The sequence below is a fragment of the Cyprinus carpio genome, chromosome B1 (genome assembly GCF_018340385.1).
Source record: "Cyprinus carpio isolate SPL01 chromosome B1, ASM1834038v1, whole genome shotgun sequence".
NCBI classification, from domain to species: Eukaryota; Metazoa; Chordata; class Actinopteri; order Cypriniformes; family Cyprinidae; genus Cyprinus; species Cyprinus carpio.
The window spans coordinates 16,609,326-16,628,642 of record NC_056597.1 but is presented as its reverse complement, the minus strand read 5'-3'; the positions used below and the strand labels follow the sequence as shown (position 1 = coordinate 16,628,642).

General features: G+C 35.1%; 1 protein-coding gene across 5 annotated transcripts; it reads right to left on the bottom strand.

Moving 5' to 3' along the window:
• Positions 1-1,308: 1,308 nt before the first annotated feature.
• pde5aa (phosphodiesterase 5A, cGMP-specific, a) lies at positions 1,309-18,848 on the bottom strand. Of its 5 annotated transcripts, none has more exons than XM_019065614.2 (22): positions 18,623-18,848; positions 12,949-13,362; positions 11,469-12,084; positions 9,683-9,772; positions 9,434-9,514; positions 9,119-9,208; positions 8,621-8,758; positions 8,373-8,440; positions 8,071-8,155; positions 7,422-7,500; positions 6,828-6,997; positions 6,579-6,629; positions 6,138-6,284; positions 5,897-6,022; positions 5,586-5,680; positions 4,432-4,519; positions 3,542-3,642; positions 3,354-3,431; positions 2,980-3,043; positions 2,755-2,829; positions 2,492-2,575; positions 1,309-2,343 (listed from the first exon to the last, which is right to left on the bottom strand). In XM_019065614.2, exons 2-22 carry the CDS (start codon positions 13,275-13,277, stop codon positions 2,191-2,193), a joined length of 2,808 nt encoding a protein of 935 aa, XP_018921159.1. In that variant the 5' UTR covers positions 13,278-13,362; positions 18,623-18,848; the 3' UTR covers positions 1,309-2,190. The 5 variants fall into 5 exon arrangements, with proteins under 5 accessions (XP_018921159.1, XP_018921161.1, XP_018921160.1 ...); XM_019065616.2 differs by having other exon boundaries at positions 2,492-2,530; XM_019065615.2 differs by having other exon boundaries at positions 12,949-13,332; positions 18,623-18,786.
• Between the last annotated feature and the right edge of the window lie 469 nt (positions 18,849-19,317).

Genomic DNA, 19,317 nt, shown 5'->3' with positions numbered 1-19,317 from the left:
TGTTTCATAGATAATGTGTCTTTCTTTTTATAATAACATTCATTCCATTAGTTATAATTATGAAAATTAATTAAATGCAAATTATTTTTAGAACTTAGTTAAACTTCCCTGGTAATGGTGAAGGGGATTTAAATGTTCTATAAAAAGTGAAAGTTGATTTTTATCTACTGTATGTGCAAGCAACTTGTTTTTCTGTAAGTCTCCCAGAGCGTTGCCCTGCATGTACTGAGTAGGTTTGAAAGGTATGTCTGGCAAGCATGTATATGCACAAGTCTGAACATTTGGTCACGTGAAGACTTGTGACCACATCAAGAGAAAACACCATTCTGTTGCACCATCAGGCACATTCCCATTATCTGCTGCTAATTTCATTGCATGTTAAACAATGACAAGCATTTCAGCATATTACAGCAAATATTTGTGGGATTACAAATTTATAAAATTTTAAATTTAGGTTCCAATATAATAGTATACATTTTGAGGTAATAAAGCTGGTATATACAAGAAGATCAAATTAGGAAAATGAAGTGTTTGAGATAATGACCTTTTGTTTTTATGCTCTTCCTGACCATAAACTCAAGGCACAGCTGTGCCTTTGTTTCTATGATAATGTGAAGGTATGGGTGATACTGTCAGGCACTTCTGTATTTAAATGACACTGTTATACTGATGAGATCAAGGCTGGGAAAATGCCAGTGTCTGGCATTTTCCTGATTCCATTTGCTTGCTTTGTTTAAATTGTCTCCACCTTTATGTATCCCTCCCCCTTGAAATGTATATAAACTCCAAAGTATCACTGCTTTGGTTAGAGTTTTGATGACTGCAGCACTAAGCAGAGTGTTCTCAATAAAGAATTTGCTGAAGATTACCCAAGAGTCTCCTGGTCTTCACTTCTGAGTTTCCAACATATTCATGGCTGTGATTCTTGATTAACAGGACAACGTGCAATAGACAATGTGGATAGCAATAAATCAAATAAAGACAATGGTAACACTTTAGCCTAGGGAACACATTCAATATTATCTAAGGGTTTTCCCTCAATAAACTCCTAATTTGCTGCTTATTGATAGTAAGTAAGGTAGCTGTTGTAATAGTTATGTTTATTTATTGGGTATGGTTGAGGGATCTAGAATATGGTCATGCAGAATAAGGCATTTTATATGTGCTTTATAAGTACTAATAAACAGCCAATATACTAGTAATATGCATTTTAATAAACAAATAGTTCATAGTGAATAGTGTTCCCTAATCTTAAGTGTTTCCAAGACAACAATATTAGTTTGCTCTAAAATACATAACAGACATTAATTATGTTTTATAACAAAACATTTTTATTGTTAGAAATTCCTCCATAAACATTGTTTCTAGCTTTTCAGTTTTACCAGCACATGAACTTAATTCAAATGAATCCTTTTTTTGAGGAATGAACATGAACATTATTCCATGAAATATAATAAAAGTTGTGCTTCCTTGTCTAAATGGCTTAAAGGGATAGTTCACCAAAAAATGAATGTTTCTGGGCCAGGGAACATTTAGGTTATATTGCTGTCTATGAAGGGTCAGAAAGCTCTCAGATTTCTTCAAAAATATCCTAATTTGTGTTCCAAAGATGAACAAAGGTCTTATGGGTTTATAACAACAAGAAGGTGAGTAATTAATGAAAGAATTTTTGGAATTTCCAAAGAATTTTTTTCATTTTTTCATTTTTGGATGAACTATCCCTTTAAAACACAAAATGTTGACATGTGTTTTGATTTAAAATTCATTAACTATAAAATTATTTAGTAATGATTCACTAGTGTGACAAAGCCAACCAGGAACTACTCTTGAGTAATTTGTGATATTTCTTCCAGAAATTTCGTGGCTCATTTGAAAATCAAGAATGGCAAGTATAGATGGGCATGACCGTTTTTTTTTTGTACTACAGTATACCAGTGTTGACATATAGGTAAACCGACAATGCAAGAGTGTGTATTTATTTGCACCTCTTTCATATTATTGAACTATTTAGTTCAATTTTTTTCCTTGTTTTCTTTGCTTTAGTGTTGACTGGCAGCCAGAGAGTGAGGGCTATAAATCATACAGTATCTTGCTCTCATGCCTGATGGTTTTAATTTCATCATATAAAGTAATAATCTGAATATCAGATAAGACTTTGAGTCTTGCTGGTCCACTCTAGTTTACATAGCTTTAACTTGCTTCTTCCCTTTCTCCATCTGTTTTTCCTTTAATTTTTATCCTTTCTTCTTCCTCTCCGCCATCTGCCAGCTGTTGCCAATGTTTTCTGTTTCTTCTGCAGCCTTCTTTTAGAGGTGAACAGGACTCACAAATGCTGGCCAGGGCCTGGGAAAAAAGAAAAAGATAGAAACAGTAGGTACAGACTGAATGCTTATTTTGCAACACAAAGGCATGCAGCAGAAATGTCTCTTACTCACTTAAACACCCATACTGACGCACATTTCTAACAGGATGTGTGCAGGCAAGCCCTCACCTCAAAGAGCGGAGAGCAAATCCCATCAATATAGTCAACCTGCATGTGAGGTAAACGAGTGGAGTTTTCACGGTCCATAACATGCTGTGAGAAAGAGACTCAACCTTTGATATAAAACTTCTGATTAAGCAACACAGATTAATACAAATAATACAAAATAATGTGTCTCCCTCCCTCTTAAATATAATATCTTCCTGTACAAATAATGTAATATACAAGCAGAGAAAGATATAACTCTTCAAGGTTTAAACTTACAGACTTACCATTGGCTGAATATTTAATTCATACTTTTCTCTGTCGCCTTGTGCAAAAAATTCTGTCGCTACAAGTTCAGCAATCTGCCAAGGTGAAGGGAAAGAAAGAGAAATTTGTGTATGTGCGTATATAAGTGTGTGTTTCTGTGTGTGCGTGTGTGTGCATAAATGCATGTGTGGTTGTGGTGTTTCTGCATGCATGCATGTAAATGTGTGCGTGTGGGAGATGCTCACCCGCTTCTGAACTGGCCATGGTTTGGTTATTGCACATATGTCACTTGCTGTCATTAGCATTGACCTATTTAGATAGAAAACATCAGTTAATATAGAGACAGGAAGTGGTCATAAGCAAACAAATGTGGTGAAAGTTTCCTGTTCTTGCACTGTGTTACAGTTAGATCTAACAAGAGCAGACAAAAATGTATAGAGTGTAACGTGTTGTTTGAAGAAGACAGTATAATAGGAAATTTATGTAGATTTTTGTTGGTTTGAGTGAGAATGTGGGTCAGTTGAAATTAAATTTTTATTAATAATTTTTTTTTTTTAAATGAATGTGTGAATATCATGCATGTGCAAATTCTTTAAAAAAGATGTTTGTATATTTTTACCTAAGCAGTTCTCTGTGTCCTTCCTCTGTCCAAAGACAGCTGTTACTCTGAGCAAGTTTAAAGAAGTTAGTTCTCTTCCTAAAGATAAACAGACACACAAAATTAAAACAATTTAGATCATTCTTTTAAATGTATTTTGTGTGAACTGCTATGTTTACAGCTTGAGCTGGAAAATGATTAATGCTTACTCTATGTAGATAGCAAGGTCTGTTGCAAGAATGTTCTTCTCAATCATCTGCACACAGGCCCTGTATTCATTCAATGAGAGCGAGCTGAGAATCTGACTGCCCTGAGAGAGAAGAATGTTGAGGGGTTTAAAACAGTTGTACATGGACATGGATTCATAAACTTATGAATACTGAGATCAATGGACGCCAGATAGATGGATGGACAGACAAATTCTAAGGATGCTATGGATTGATATTATGAATGAATGGGTGCTATGTATGGATGGACACTATAGATGAATGTTAAGGATTTATGCTACGGATGGATGGATGCTATAAATGAATGGATGGATGGATGGATGGATGCAATTGATGGATGCAATGGATGGATGCTATGAACAGATGACTGGTCAACAAGATGAATGGATTAATGGATAGATAGATGGATGTTATTGGTGGATGGATGGATGGATGCTATAAACAGATGGATGGTGTTATTAACAGAATGGATGGATGGATAGATAAATGGGTGAATGATAGATGGATAGATGGATGGATGGATGGATGATGAAAGGATGTATGCTATAAACACATGGATGATGTTATGAAAAGATGGATGGATGATAGATGAATGGGTGAATGATGGATGGATGGATGAATGGATGGATGGTTAGATGCATGAGTGAATGATATATGGATGGATGGATGGATGATGGATGATCTGAAAAGAAGATGGATGGATGGATGCTATGGCTGGAAGAATGGACAACGAGATGGATGGATGGATGGATGGATGATCTGACAACAAGATGGATGGATGGATGCTATGGCTGGAAGAATGGAAAACAAGATGGCTGAATTGAATTGATTTTATGGATAGATGTATGTATGTATGGGTGGATGAATCTTACAGGATTGTTGAGAATGAGAAGACACATGTCATAATGGTGGTGCTCCAGAGACGAGTGACCATACAGTTGTGCCAGTGGCTGGTTACTCCTAAGACAAAGAGAGAAAGAAAGGAAAAAAAGACAGAAAGAAAATCTTCCCACACAGTGATGTAGACATGTAGGGGTGTGTTTAAATGAGGCATTTTAGGAGGGCGTGGACAAGTCTTAACTTTTATAAAGAATATCTCTTTGGGTTTGAGGCTTTAGTCTTTGCAACGTTAGGGATCTTATCTATGTATGAACAGCTTGTAACACTCCAAAGAGAAAGGAAAATTTTAAATTGAATTATATGGCTGAATTGATACAAGGGTAGTCATGAAACATTTTTTTAAATTCTTTCAAGTAACTACATAAATTATTCTGGTCACACTTTAGATTAGGGTCCAATTCTCGCTATTAACTAACTATAAACTATGACCTCATGTTACTCCTAATAACTGCTTATTAATACTTAGTAAAGTAGGTAAGAATTGAGCAGGATTAAGGATTTAAAATAAGGTCTTGCAGAGTAAGACATTAATATGTGCTTTTTAAGTAATAATAAACAGCCAATGTCCCAGTAATATTCATGCTAATTGACCAACAAGTTAATAGAGAGAATTGGACACTAAAGTGTTACCAATATACTTATTTACTTACCAAAATATTTAAAGTGAGAAGGGTACATAAAAAGCATGCATTTTAAGGTTAGACTTTAAATTTTTATGTTAAATCCACTATTGTATTGTGTATAAATGTTCTACAGCCACTAACAGTAATTAACTTACTTTACTTTTTTCAAGGGAAACGTAATTCAATTACAGTAACTAATTACTTAGTAATTAGTTACACCCAACACTGGTTCTTTAATAGTTATTCATGTAGTTTTTAATTAGAAATCATAGTGTGGCATCTCAAATACGGACACAGCACTACAGAGTGGCCTCAAAAAGTGCTTGCCACACTTTAAAAATCATAAATGGCCTTGTACAAATAACAATGGCATTCATACATGTTTAAACACGTTCAAAAACTTGTTAGGCCAGTGTAACACTATACTTTAGACAGATGCTTATAACAACAGCATAGTAAGGAAGGTTCTTTATCACAGAGGTGGTTGGAGTAGTGTAGTTTACCTCTCTATGAAAGAGTTATTTACTCCTCTGTGGTCCAGATCATGGCACAGACTGGCAATCATGAGAGCAAGAACCTCCAGACTGCTAAAATTACTCTGGATTAAAGAACATCAGAGATTAAGCAAGCTTGGAATGACACAGAATGTGAGGGCAATGAAATATCAGAGATTTGGCAGGACAGGGATTAATTACCTAATAATTTGCTTAATCCAGTTTTCTCAGAATAAACCTTTTAATGTATTAACCCAGTATGCACTGCTGAGTTTAAAAGATTAGGACAAGTTGTTTTTTCAACAGATTATAATTCTGACCTTTAGTTCCTTTGTCTGCAGCATGGCAAACATACACTGGGCTGTGCGCAATGCATGACTCCAGTTATGATAGACTACATTGCTTCTGTAGCACTTCTGTATGCTCAAAACCCACTGACACAGGGTCTGAAGAAGAAAAGGAAATACCAATTCTAGATCCACAGCTTACACGAAAGAATTGCTCAATGCTTGATAGTTAGTGACATTAACTAGAAGAGCCGAGCAGGATTAAACCAGAAACCTTGTAGTCAATGTTGAACTCCTGGGGCAAATTGAGATCCAGAAACATGCGCACAACGGCCTGAGTCATGGCAGTCTGGGACATATCAAAATCACTGAAGCCAAAATCCAGTAAACTGAAGACATCTGCTGATGGGATGACAGCCTCCTAGAGGAGAGGAACGTGAATGAAAATGGGAAACTTTCCAACTTTTAAAGACGTTCAAATGACACACTGAAAAAAAAGTGTGTAACTGACAAAACCACAAACATACACAAGAATGTGCTCTAACCACAGGAAGTTGCAAGTTCTGTCCGTCACATCACCATTTTCAGGCTTTAATGCAGTTGCACAACAGTTTGACTTTGAGTTCATTCAGTCATGTGCAGATGTAGAACAGATGGAGGTACTTTTTAAAGAAAAATAAAAGAAAGTACTAAAAGGAGAGTTTTGAAAGGTTACCTCCAATGCATCAATTTCCTCTTGTAAAGCAGAGATTTGATAAGATAAGACCTGTAGGTGCAAACATACACACACACCCATATACATACACAGTGTGAACAGAAATAGAAAAACAATGTGTGATTTTCCTGAGAAGATCAATCCTGGTGTTGTGTGATTGTTGAGTCAGTATTCAGATCACTTGCTCATTATTCTTACAGTATGAAGTGATTTCCAGTGACTCAAACGGAAGTTGATGGCATTTCCTACCTCTTTAGTCACAGCCAGCTTTGCTCTGGTTTTATCTGCCCTCTGCTGCGCATTGAATTTTTGTAATCCTAGAGCACAGTACACCGCAAAGTCCTCCAGGAAGTGCTCATCAGCTCGACTAAAAACTTCTGTCTCAGTGAACGGCATTTTATTGACTAGCTGGCACACACCTATACGAAGAAACGTAAAAAAAAAAAATGTGTATGCTGTCTATACAAACTATTTTCATACCAATATCATCATCAACCCTATAAATTCCTGTAGATATGCACAGAATGGCCTTTATTTGTATCTAAACCAAATAAAATAAAAAATTAGATCTGTTTGCATCAGCGAGATTAAAAAGAGAGCAAATGGAGGTTTTCTAAGATCATAAGTCAGTATGAAATTTCTCAAATTCTTTCAAAACCCAGTGATCTGAACTATGCTTTCCATGTTAAATGCATAGCACTTTACTCTTACTGTATGCAATATATTATAATATGAGCTACAGTATAGAGAAAAGTCTGAAACAACATCAATAAAAATCCTCTGGGAAAGCATGAAGATGAGAGCTTTGGTTTGTTAGATCAACACTAGACTGTGGATATATACCTATGACGTTATCTCTCTGTTTGCCTCTCAGAGGTGTGCAGATCAAACTCCTGATCTGAGAGACCTTCGAAATCTGGGCTTGGAGAAAAAAAGAGGTAACAGTTTAGTTAAGGGACAAATTCTCTATAAATTCACTATTAACTAGTTTGTTTATTAGCATGCATATTACTAGCATATTGGTGGTTTATTGATACCTATAATGCACATACTGTATTAATGCCTTATTCTGCATAACCATATTTTAGATCCCTTAATCCTTCCCAATTCCTAAACTTAACAACCACCTTACCAACTATTAATAAGCAGCAAACTAGGTGTTTATTGAGGTAAAAGCCATAGTTAATAGTTAGTTAATGGTGAGAATTGGTCCCAAAACTAAAGCATCACTGAAATAGAAATGAAAAATCCCAGATAAGAGGTACTTTTTGGTCAAATGATCATATGGTTTTCTGTAAAGGGTGTATATATATATATATTTATATATATATATATAAAAAAAGGAACAAAAACTATGAAAATGGCATTGATTTCCATGTAGACATATGATCTCATTCAATTTATTAAGAAAAATATTTATACCAGCACTATGTGTTATGGGTAATATTATATAATTAGCAAAGTGACAAAGTGATTAATCAGATAAACATACAGGTCTGTTGATAATGTTCAGCGTCTTCATCGAGTTTCGCACATGCACGGCATACATGTAGCTGATGTCACTGCTGTCATAATCCCTGAAGATTACAGTTACACATTTAACTATACAAAACACATTATATACGTACATACTGTATGAATACAGAATATTTTAAACCTTTTTTGTTTGTTAGTATTAAAGAGCAATACTGAACACTATTATTATGTGACTTTCAACATCACTGGCTTTAAAAAATCGAAGTTCTTGTTATTTTGTGTATATCATGATCAAATTATAAATATACATTTATTTACCTTGCAGAACACTTGTCAGAGCAATTGCTTTCTTTATGCTCTATATGGACCATCTTTGAGAAAGGCCCCTGCAAGACATCAACAAAAAACACAGATCTCTCAGTATCAAGTTCAGATGTGTTTTAGTAGGTCATTATTGAAAGAATTGTATGCGCTTCATGCTTTACAGTTAGTAATAAACAAACACAGCAACCTTTTTGTTTTAACAACGAATCATTGTCCATAAATTGTATTAATTCTTGAACTACCGTGGAGCTGTCATCTGAGATGAAAACAGTACAGAATTGTGCTTTTGTAACTGGCAGGATGAAAGCAGCCAGTTTGATGAGCATGTCATCCACTGAGGGGTAGTCATTTGACACCAGTTGGGCCAATTCCAGAAGTACCTGTCAATCAAATGCACAATTATAACAAAAATGAATTATAAAAAGTGAATTTAAGACGAATCCCTAGATGTAAGTTAATCATTCATTATGGTGAATATTTATACATATATCTTAGTACCATATTATTACCCCATACAGTATCTGATCTCATCACTTTCCCAATACAGTAAGTTTTTTCCCCATGTTGTTTTATTGCAAATTGTGTCTTTTCTGTTTTAACACAATATTGCTAAAGCATCTTATTTCAAGCTAGAGAAAAAGTTCTTTGTGATAAGCATGTTATGTATTCTTCAGAAGAATCATTTTAGATGAGTGAGTAAGTCACTTTAGATAAAGTCTAAATGAAAGTCTGCATGACACCTGGTTGCGTTTGCGCTCTTGTTCAGAACTTTCACACAGCTGGCTGTTTTCCAGGATCAGTCCGAACAACACCATGTGTGACGACAGCACCTATAGAGACAAAAAGATGCCTCATTCTTTGACTCATTCAAGTCACATGAAAAAAAATTGCATTTGGTATTTATTATAGATAAGTGGCCTGCCACATACAATTTGTCTATAATTCATACTCAATGCAACTATGCCTATGAAAAAATGACATATGCTCAATATTATTGAATTTCAGATTATTGAAAGGCAAAATGTTTGCCATCTTTATTTATGACAAATACTCACTTTCTCATCTTGTTCTGAGAAAAAGCTGCCTACACATGTGCCTGGCCTGCTTTTGTTCACAGCCATAACAACACCTATAACCTGCCAATATACAATGGACCACTTCTTTAACAGACAATATGTCATATTACAAATAATATAAATATAATGTAAAAAAGATATACAATAAGTCTTGTTTATGGTACTAATGCTAATCTGGCCATATAACATAATGACAATATATTAATGGATAATCTAGGATTGTCCGACCTCCTTTTTGTGGTTCAGGATAGGCACACTGAGAATACTCTGGGGTCTGTCCTCTTCCCTCTCGTACAGTTCAATCTGAAATCTTGGATCCTATAAAAGCACAGTTAAAATCAATCATTCAGGCAATTTAGTAAACCACATCCATTTAAAACTTTGCATCACTATGTTATCTCTGATGACAGTGTATTTTGTTTTATGACTGTCTGCACAGGCAAATGTGTGAAATTCCAGAGGTGTAACAGGTCTAAAGATAAGAATTAATTGGCTTCTGAGAGAGAAATGCAAGTTCAGGACATATTACTCTCTTTGCTATTCATTCCGTCTCTCTCTTCTCTGCTCACATTTTGTCAGTTGTCACAGTGCCAAATCAGCGTTTAAAGCTTAGATCAGGGTAGGATTTCCCTTCCCACACACATGTCTCAAAGCGTACAAACACTCGCAAGCACACACAATCTTATTCCCACGCCTGTTCTTCTCGAATATTCCCAAACAGCAACATAGTGTTGGCCCAGATCCGGCCCAGATCCGGCCCACATCTGACACGTGTGAAATCCATGCGTGCCAGATGTGGGCCGGATCTGGGCTGACACTTGTTGCTGTCTGGGTTGGTATCATATACGTTATTCTTTTTTAATTTAGTGGTATGTCAACATGAATTATTTGATTGCGCATGACCATTTCCCATTTATACACTGAGATTACCTTTGCCATTATCTAATGCTCACTTAAAAGTAATGTTTAATATATAACACCGTTAAATGTACTCTTCATCAAACCTCATAATGATGTTACATTTTCACATTATACTCCAATATGTAGCAAGGCCTAAATTCAATTGAGCACTGTAAAACATTTTTTTTTTGAAGCTGTAAATAAAACAAAGATTATTAGAGTATGTTTCACAAGAAAATACTATTTCAATCTGTCCACTTTAAAATTTCATATTAAATTAAATGTGTTGCTTGCTGTTTCTTTGTAATTATTTGTGAAATTTAGCCATTTCTAAGTGAAAATGGTTTCAGAGTAAATCCAACATCAAATGTTTTTCAGTGTAGCATTTTAAATTGTTTATTTTGGTTTTTAGTTTTAATATTAATTTATTTAAATACATAGTGTTTTAATATTTAATTTATTTATAAATCATCAGTTTATCTGCTTATAGCTTACTTAATACTGTATTGTATTATTTTGTGATGCATAAATTCAATTGTAGCATATAAAGGATTTATTTTATTTTTAATTTAAATTTTAATTTAATTAGACAAAACAGTATAGAAATTTACTGTATATGTCATTTATGGGCCATTGGCCATATATCGGTATTGGCTGTTTATTCAGTGCATCCATAAAAAAATACAATACTGAAATCTAAATATTTAAGATATTCAACTTTATCTAAGCAAGACCACACTCATCCTCATCTTCATTTTCAAACACGTTCAACTAACACTTTGATTTCTGTTTTTATTATTGGAATTACATTATCATAAATATTTATTTGTTTACACATTTGCCTCTATTGAATAGTGCAGTAAGACCTTTTAAGTCACCTCAGATCAAATTGTTAAAAGATAAGCTCTGAATAACTTGGCACATTATTGCAAACTTAAAGCACCTTGGATTAAATCTGTTTTTAGGACAAAGAATTAGTTCAGGTCAGTCCTGGAAAGCCTGAGTAATCTTAGTGTTTCTGTTACAAGGTGAATCCTGGACCACAGCCCACCAGTGACCTAAACTGACTATAAGGCCAGATTAGACTTGACACAGAACACACATCGTTTATTACCTCACGGGCATCACTGATGTTAAGTGGCCTCCCAGTGCTGACCACGTATCCCATAATGCACTTGTCCCACTCTGCCTGTGTGTAACCATAGACAGACTCCTCATCTGATTGGAAGAGAGAACCTAAACACTTTACACCTGTTTTGTCTACCGTTGTCATGGAGAGACAGCAGCGCTGGGCCTGAGTGATCTCAGAAAGGTGCTGTAGGATCTGACAGATGATTTTGTTCTGTAGAGGTCTAATCAGACCACCAAAGAGTCGCATCATGAAGTTACAGGACTCGCCTCTTTTACACTGTCCTGCTGGTCTTGGGGAGCTCAGAGAATGTGGCAAACACTTTGACCTTGACACACAAGGTGAAAATGAAAAATATGTAGATTGCAGTGATCGAGGAGAACGACCCCCGACCCGATCCAGACACACAGGATCATCAGTCTGATGGACAGAAAGGCAGGAGTGAGGTCTTTCCATTGTGGCCGGGTGAACATGTCCTCTAGAGGGCCCACACGGGGGGTGGGAAACCCTGCGTCTGCCAAGAATAGTCATCTTAGATCGTGGCTCAGTTTTGAGGGTTTGGGCAGCTCGGGCTCTTTCTACACAGCCATGCATCCAGTGTCTAAGAAGAGAAGAGACAAAACAGCAGGTTAAATGGCAATGTAATACTTTGGGAACAGCTATGTCTAAAGTATATAATATAAAGCCATCCCTGTTAAAAAAAGACCAGTATGGGCGGTCAGACCAAATTTAAATAGAAATTCCTACTAAATTAAGCCAGACTTTTTGCTGTCTGTGAGATCATTTATGGTGTCCCTCAAAGAGAAGGTGTCCTTAATGGTTCTTTCCATTTAAAATTATTTTTACAGCAAAACCCTCATATGCGGAAGCAGTTATTTGTCAAGATATTCACTCTTGCACTAGGTTCCTGCTCTTAATTGAAATGAAAAAGCAAAAGATTGGTAGAAAAAATCTATAAAAAATTAAAAAGTGTTAACAAATTAAATAAAATATTAGTTTATTAAGCAGAAAATCAGTTTATCATGAGGTTTTTTGAAGGAACATGTGACACTGAAAATTCAGTTTTGCCATCACTGAAATAAATTATAATCATATTGAAACAGAAAACACTTATCTGAAATTGTCTTAATATCTCACAATATTACTATATTTTTGATTAAATAAATACAGCCTGGGTGAGCTAAGAGACTTCTTTCAAATCTTGAATATATATATAACTGAAAGTACTAAGCCGAGTCCTTCCACAGTCATTTTATAAAGCACTGCAACTATTTCTTTATCTGCTGTTCTATCCAGCACCACAAAAAACTTTAATCTCATGTTATTTACAACCATTTTTCTTAAGAGTGTATAACTACTGTATGCAATGTTTAAACTTAAGACATGAAGAATAAAAAACTGTGATTAAAAAATGCATCACATAACAAAATGTAACTTTTTCCTACTCTCTCAGAACACTGCTCACCTTGAGGATCTGCTAAAGTAAGATCTGGCGGAATCTGAATGATCATCCAGCCACGCCTTCACTTTCTCGCTGTCCTTTCCCATCCTGAATCCCAGTCTCTGGGTTTTGGCCCCTGGGGTCCAGAGAGGTGAGAAGAACCATCCAGCACTGGTGATGATACTCTGTTCTTTCTCGCTGTCATTCCTCTCCACACATGAACCCTTCTCTCCATTCGTCCCCTTTTTAGCTGACTTGGATCTGGACCCTTGAGACCCCCTGCGGGCTGAGGTGACTCCATACCTCCCTTCAGCAGGCAAAGAGGGCAGGGACTCTGTATGCAGACATGGCATGTTTTCTCTAGCCTTTCTGCTCTCCAAATGAAGTTGCAGAAGTTGCTGGACCTTCCTGAAGGAGCGATGAAGAGAGATGCACGGTCTGTACCCAAGGAAGGTCAGTGAATTAAGTTTTGCTGTCACCAGCTACACTAACCTCACAACTCTGCACAGTGGAGGTGGGGTCTAATCTGTTACATAAAACTAATCCGTGAGATAACACCAAGAGGTTTTGTTATGCCCATTCAGGCAACAGGATTAGTGTCCCAGAGAACTATTAATGACTTTGTACTCTTGTCTTTAACGGCCTCTACCTGCCAAATAGCTATTAGAAAATGTCAAGTGGACATAAATAGACACAGCCCACATGATCCAAACCTAGATTAATTAGCAAACTGATTAAAGACTGGAACAGGGCATGAGGACACAGTGATTACTGAACATGTCAGTTTCACTGAAGAAAAAAAAAAGAAGTAAAATTTGAGTAATTTTTGATATGCAAGTTTTTGCACTCATATTTTTTAAAGTAAATTTTAAGTATTAAGTAACTACTTAACTATGTTACAAAATTAGCAAAGGGAATAATTAAATTTAAGAGTAATTTCCACTTAATCATTTTAAGTTTTCTCTGCAATACTCAAGTACATTTCAGTCATGGCTTGTAAACTTCACTCGTCAAGTCGTGGCCTAGTGGTTAGAGAGTCTGACTTGCAATCCAAGGGTTGTGAGTTCGAGTCTCGGGCCGGCAGGAATTGCACCGAACCCCCAACTGCTCCCCGGGCGCTGCAGCATAAATGGCTGCCCACTGCTCCGGGTGTGTGTTCACGGTGTGTGTGTGTTCACTGCTGTGTGTGTGCACTTTGGATGGGTTAAAAGCAGAGCACGAATTCCGAGTATGGGTTACCATACTTGCCTGTATGTACATCACTTTCACTTTCACTGTCACTTTCGTCACTTTCAGTGAAACAATGAAAAAAGCCATGCTATTGAAGCATGTAAATAAGCAAGTAGACAGATTGTTATCCTTTTCAAGATAATACTGTATGTCTACTCAATATAGATATTACCCAAATTAACACAGAGACCTCAACACTTTGGTAAACAATACACAATGACGGTAACAATCAGTGGATAGTGTTTGAGTATGAATGGGTCACTGAGTAGAAAATGAACTCCAGATGTCACAAAACATCAGGTTACTAAACTTAGCAACAACAGCGACCATAAAACAGTGTAAATGGGCCATTCTACAGAATTGGTGCAAAGTCAGAGTAGGAAAAAATAAAAAAAAATGTGTATTTTTCCACAAATTTTGTATGTATGCAAACTGTATAATATACAGGTCACACATTTCTAGTAATAGTGCAGTTAATTCTCGTATTGTATTTTCAGAAAGTTTTGGAATCCCAAATTTGTCACTACCAAAACACAATAATATATAATTTAATAATAAGAATTATATCGACCTATTAAGATTCCTACCTTGTAAATATATTTTTTGCTATTTTATTAAAAAGTTTTTAGAGGTATATCAATAACAATTACAATTTTAACAATATTTCAAGTGTGATTTATGTGATTTGTTGTATTTTGAATCCAATCTTTCTTTGTAAAAGGCATCAAGCTGATCACACAGATTTTAAAGGATTAATTTATTTCAATATGCATAGAACCACACACTATCATAACATCTTAGTTGATAATTCAGTATATTTTATTTTTGACAAAACATCCCATGTTTCGGTCATGACAGCACATTTTCAGTAGTGACAGTAATGTTTTGGTAGCTACCACATCACAAAACATACTAAAATTGTATGAAAAATTGTATAAAATTGTATTAAACTGTACTAAAAAAAAATTATCTCCTCCAAATAGTGGATTATGTGTTCCCTTTTGTCACTACCAAAGCAATGATGACATGTTTCTGTTATGACTGTTTCGGTAGTGACCATTTTAAGGAATAACACCCAAAAAACAATGATGAGACAACCAAAACTTCACCAAATGTTTTGGTCGTGACTGTTTTGGTAGTGAAAATTTTAGATACTTCTAGATAAAAAGATACAAAAAAGTGTGCTTAATTGCAGAAAAAAAGGTGTTCGGTAGTGACATTCCTTAAAGTTACACACAGATTTTCAGACTTTTGGACCTATCTACTCACACCTTGTAGCTTTGAGAGATAGGAAAATCCCTGATAATAAATTTAGGGGTGTAATTAAAATAAGTCTCAGTCAGTCTCTTAACGTTCTTTAAAAAATAAAATTAAAATTATATTTTTATGTATTTCATGGAATAAAATACAAAAATAGATAAATAAAATTTTTTATATTGTTTCCATAAGTTGAAATTTAGAGTTTAGGGTTCAGGACAGCCACCTGCCAAATGAAAGTACCCAATAAATGATGATTCTATATATATTAAGCTTACTGATATTTTAAATATTATTGTGGGTTTCAGTAGATAATGTTTATTAATTGTGGGACAGCAGTTTTCACCGATTCTGTAGAATGACCCAAATACAACTCGAAAACAGCAAAAGATTTAACCTTATTAATTATTCATGCCCCAGTGCATGATGGGAACAATGGGATCATAACTTTAAAATATACTTAAAGAATCCTTGTAAATATAAGAACACAATTCCAAGTAAAATATAAGTTCCAACATTTTTATTTCTACAAGCTTAAATATATTATTAATATAGAATTTACTCTTATTGCCTAAACAAAATTATTTTATGTAGAAATTACATTTGTTTTTCCGCAGTATTTACTACACCACAAAATCATTTTTATCAGTGCTGTTCAATAAGGTAGAAATGACTTTTTTGCTAAATAACTTCAGAAATAAAATAATAAATACGTGAATAAATAAATAAACAAACAGCATTAAAAAAGTACTGTAGAGTGCTTAAAACGCAAAAGCTTTGTTTAGGAAAAAATGCTAAAACATTTAACATTATTTTCATTATAAACGGATTATGATTAAGATTTCAGACTCTCTAAAGATATCATTAGCAGGAATTTCCAAGGATGTGGTGTTTGTTTCAACAACAACAAAAAAAAAAAAATGCAGATGCAGGCAGAAAATCTTTTACCATATTCCTTTTTCTAGAAAACACTTGCCTTTCCCCATGTTTAACAATTGAAAACTACTACAGGTTATAACTCGTTTGAGAGGGGATTTTAAAAGTCCTTATGCAATACTTCAAGTCCAAGCAAGTACAGTAGTTCTAAAGTATAAAATAATTATGTAAAGCACTTGTAATACCCACAAGTATAATGAAAAAATGTCTTGCTGTATATTTTATTTTATTATTTGATTTGATTTTTTTTCTTTTTCTTGTGAAACTGTCCTGCCAAAACGTCTCTTTGAAGATTGATTTGATATTAGCGGCCTCTACCGGTACTCTCAAGAAATAATAAATAAATAAATATATAAATAAATAGAAAGCCAAGGCAAACTTTACCTGGGACAAGGCCGTAACCATGTCTTGAACATTGGTGGGGACCAACTTAATATATATATATATATATATATATATATATATATATATATATATATATATATATATATATATATATATATATATATATATGTATATAATTTATTCCTGTGAAACAAAGCTGAATTTTCAGCATTATTACCAAAGACTATAGAATAAAAAAGGGACTTAAAGGGACTTTGTTATTACTCCAGTCTTCCTACAGAATTCAATCTAATATGCTGATTTATAATCAATGTTAGAAAATGTTTTCCTGCTTCATATTGTTTAATACCTATGATACTTTTTTCAGGATTCACTGATATATGATAATTTTTTGGGGATTGTGTTTTTTATGAATGTAAATTTTGTGTTAAAGTATACACTACTATTCAAAAGTTTGGGGTCAGTAAATTGTTTCTTTCTTCTTCTTCTTCTTTTTAAAGAAATTAATACTTTTATCCAGCAAGATGTGTTAAATGGATAAAAAGTGATAGTAAAGACATATATTGTCAGAAAAGATAACTATTTTGCAAAATGCTATTCTTTTATCCTTTTATTCAACAAATAATAATAAAAAAGAAGTATCACAGGTTCCAAAAGAAAGAAAAAAAGAAAAAATAAGTTAAGCAGCACAACAGTTTTAGCACTTAATAAATCAGCATATTAGAATAATTTCTGAAGGATCATGTGACACTGAAGACTGGAGTTATGATGCTGAAAATTCTGTGCTGCGTCAAAGAAATAAATTACATTTTAAACTATATTAAAATAGGAAACCAATAATATTTCACTGTATTACTGGGTTTTTTTCCTGTATTTTTGATCAAATAACTACAGCCTTGATGAGCATAAAATTCGAACTGTTTATGAACGGCAGTGTATAAAAAGCTATATTAATGCAGCACTTGACGCATGCACACACACTTTGGCCACTTTTAATTATTGGTGGGACTTGTCCCCCTCAGTGTCTGTGGTGGTTATGGCCCTGAGATGCGACTTGACGAAATTTCTGTCAGCTGGTTATCACGAATGAAGTTGAATTCTGCACCCAATTCATCGGCCTACATAAGTATAGTGGTAAGAGAGTAAATAAGTAAGTTACATTAACTTCTGATAAGCGTTTATTAAACAGTTGTATAGGCTAAAAGGTTTTTGCTGCTTTTAAGCGTTTTCTGTGCTATGGCACCAAATAGAATTGTAAAAAAAATAAAGACTGTTTCCAGACAGGGTTTAGGTTCATATTAATGCATCATAAATTACTTACATGCATACCCCTCATACTTTTTTTAAATAAAGGTGCGGTCACATTTAGCCTAACGTTACCTTGCTTAGCTTATAAGCTTATAATCGTCTCTCGAACAGGGTTTTCGGTTGCAGTTAACTTATTTTACTCATTAAATGAAAACCACCATGCTAAAAATAAATAAAAAGAGAGAGACCAATTAATTTGACCAAACTTAATTGTATTTATTAATTTTGTACGTTTCTTTTCTTTCTATCCCAGCTTAACTGTCGTGACTTTATTTATTTACACTTATGAATTACACAATAAAAGTGTATTATCTGTATTACTAAATTGGCATAGCTTTAGTAACCTCATTGTTTCGTTACAGGAACACAGAAAAGTAGTTCAGATGACTAGAAATGTTTATGCTTGTAAATCTACTATTTCCTTTTTGTTTTTTTACTTTTGACAGTGTAGTTATTGTGCAATCCTAAACTTTCCCATCCTCGTGTGTATTAATATCTACAAACACTAGAGGGAGCAACTCAACAAGATTTCATAGCATCTGTCATGTATTCCTTATTTTCCCATTCGATTTCCTTTCATCCAGTTTTCACATTCATGTACAGTACATCTCCTTTTGCTTACCTCCAAAGTGCATTTTTCTCCTTGGGTCATTTGCATTTCCTTTCATCTGCTTTCTGTCTTCCATCCCTCCCTTTTTTGATGTCATTTTGTTCCATTTCCCATCAGTCTCCTCGTGTCATATGTCTCATTCCAGTGATTATCTCTGGCTCCACTGCATCCCGGATTCTCTTGCCTCCATCTCTCTGATTTCCCAATCTCCTCTCCTTTCCAGGGTCATTCCTCTTGTCACCTGCAGTGGGAGGTGGGGTCGAGGGTAGCTGGGCTCTGATTGGCCGAGCAGGGAGGAGGCTTCTGTGACATCGTGATGCTGTGCAGATGCTCAGCAGCAGTGGTAGTCGAGAAAGACAGGCTGGCGGTATCCGCACGCTCTCTCTCGCTCTCTCTCTCTCTCTCTCTCTCCCTCTTTCTCTCCCTCCCCCCTCTTTTTCATCTTTCCTTTCCCTTCACGCACAAGCACGCATACACACACGCGCACTCCGTCACACTGCAGCAGAAGGGAGAGGACACACTGTGAGGGCCTGTCCTCTTCCTCCTCATCCCTCGTGTGAAAGGCAACCTGTCTCTCTCTTCTCCGCTATCCTCTGCTTTCCTTCAAGGACTACCGCACCCAGGAAGCGCCTGGAAAAGGACCTAACACAGCACGAAAGAATCTACGGATCACTCACACACCTACATCCTCTTTTTTTCCCCTCTGC

What these genes read in the sequence shown, in the direction of transcription:
- pde5aa (XM_019065614.2), bottom strand. Translation starts at nt 13,277, where the DNA reads ATGCCATGTCTGCATACAGAGTCCCTGCCCTCTTTGCCTGCTGAAGGG. An exon ending in AGTTCAACATTGACTACAAG is followed by an intron (nt 6,023 to 6,137) that starts GTTTCTGGTTTA and finishes TTTCTTCTTCAG; the next exon opens with ACCCTGTGTCAGTGGGTTTT. An exon ending in AATTAAATATTCAGCCAATG is followed by an intron (nt 2,576 to 2,754) that starts GTAAGTCTGTAA and finishes TCTTTCTCACAG; the next exon opens with CATGTTATGGACCGTGAAAA.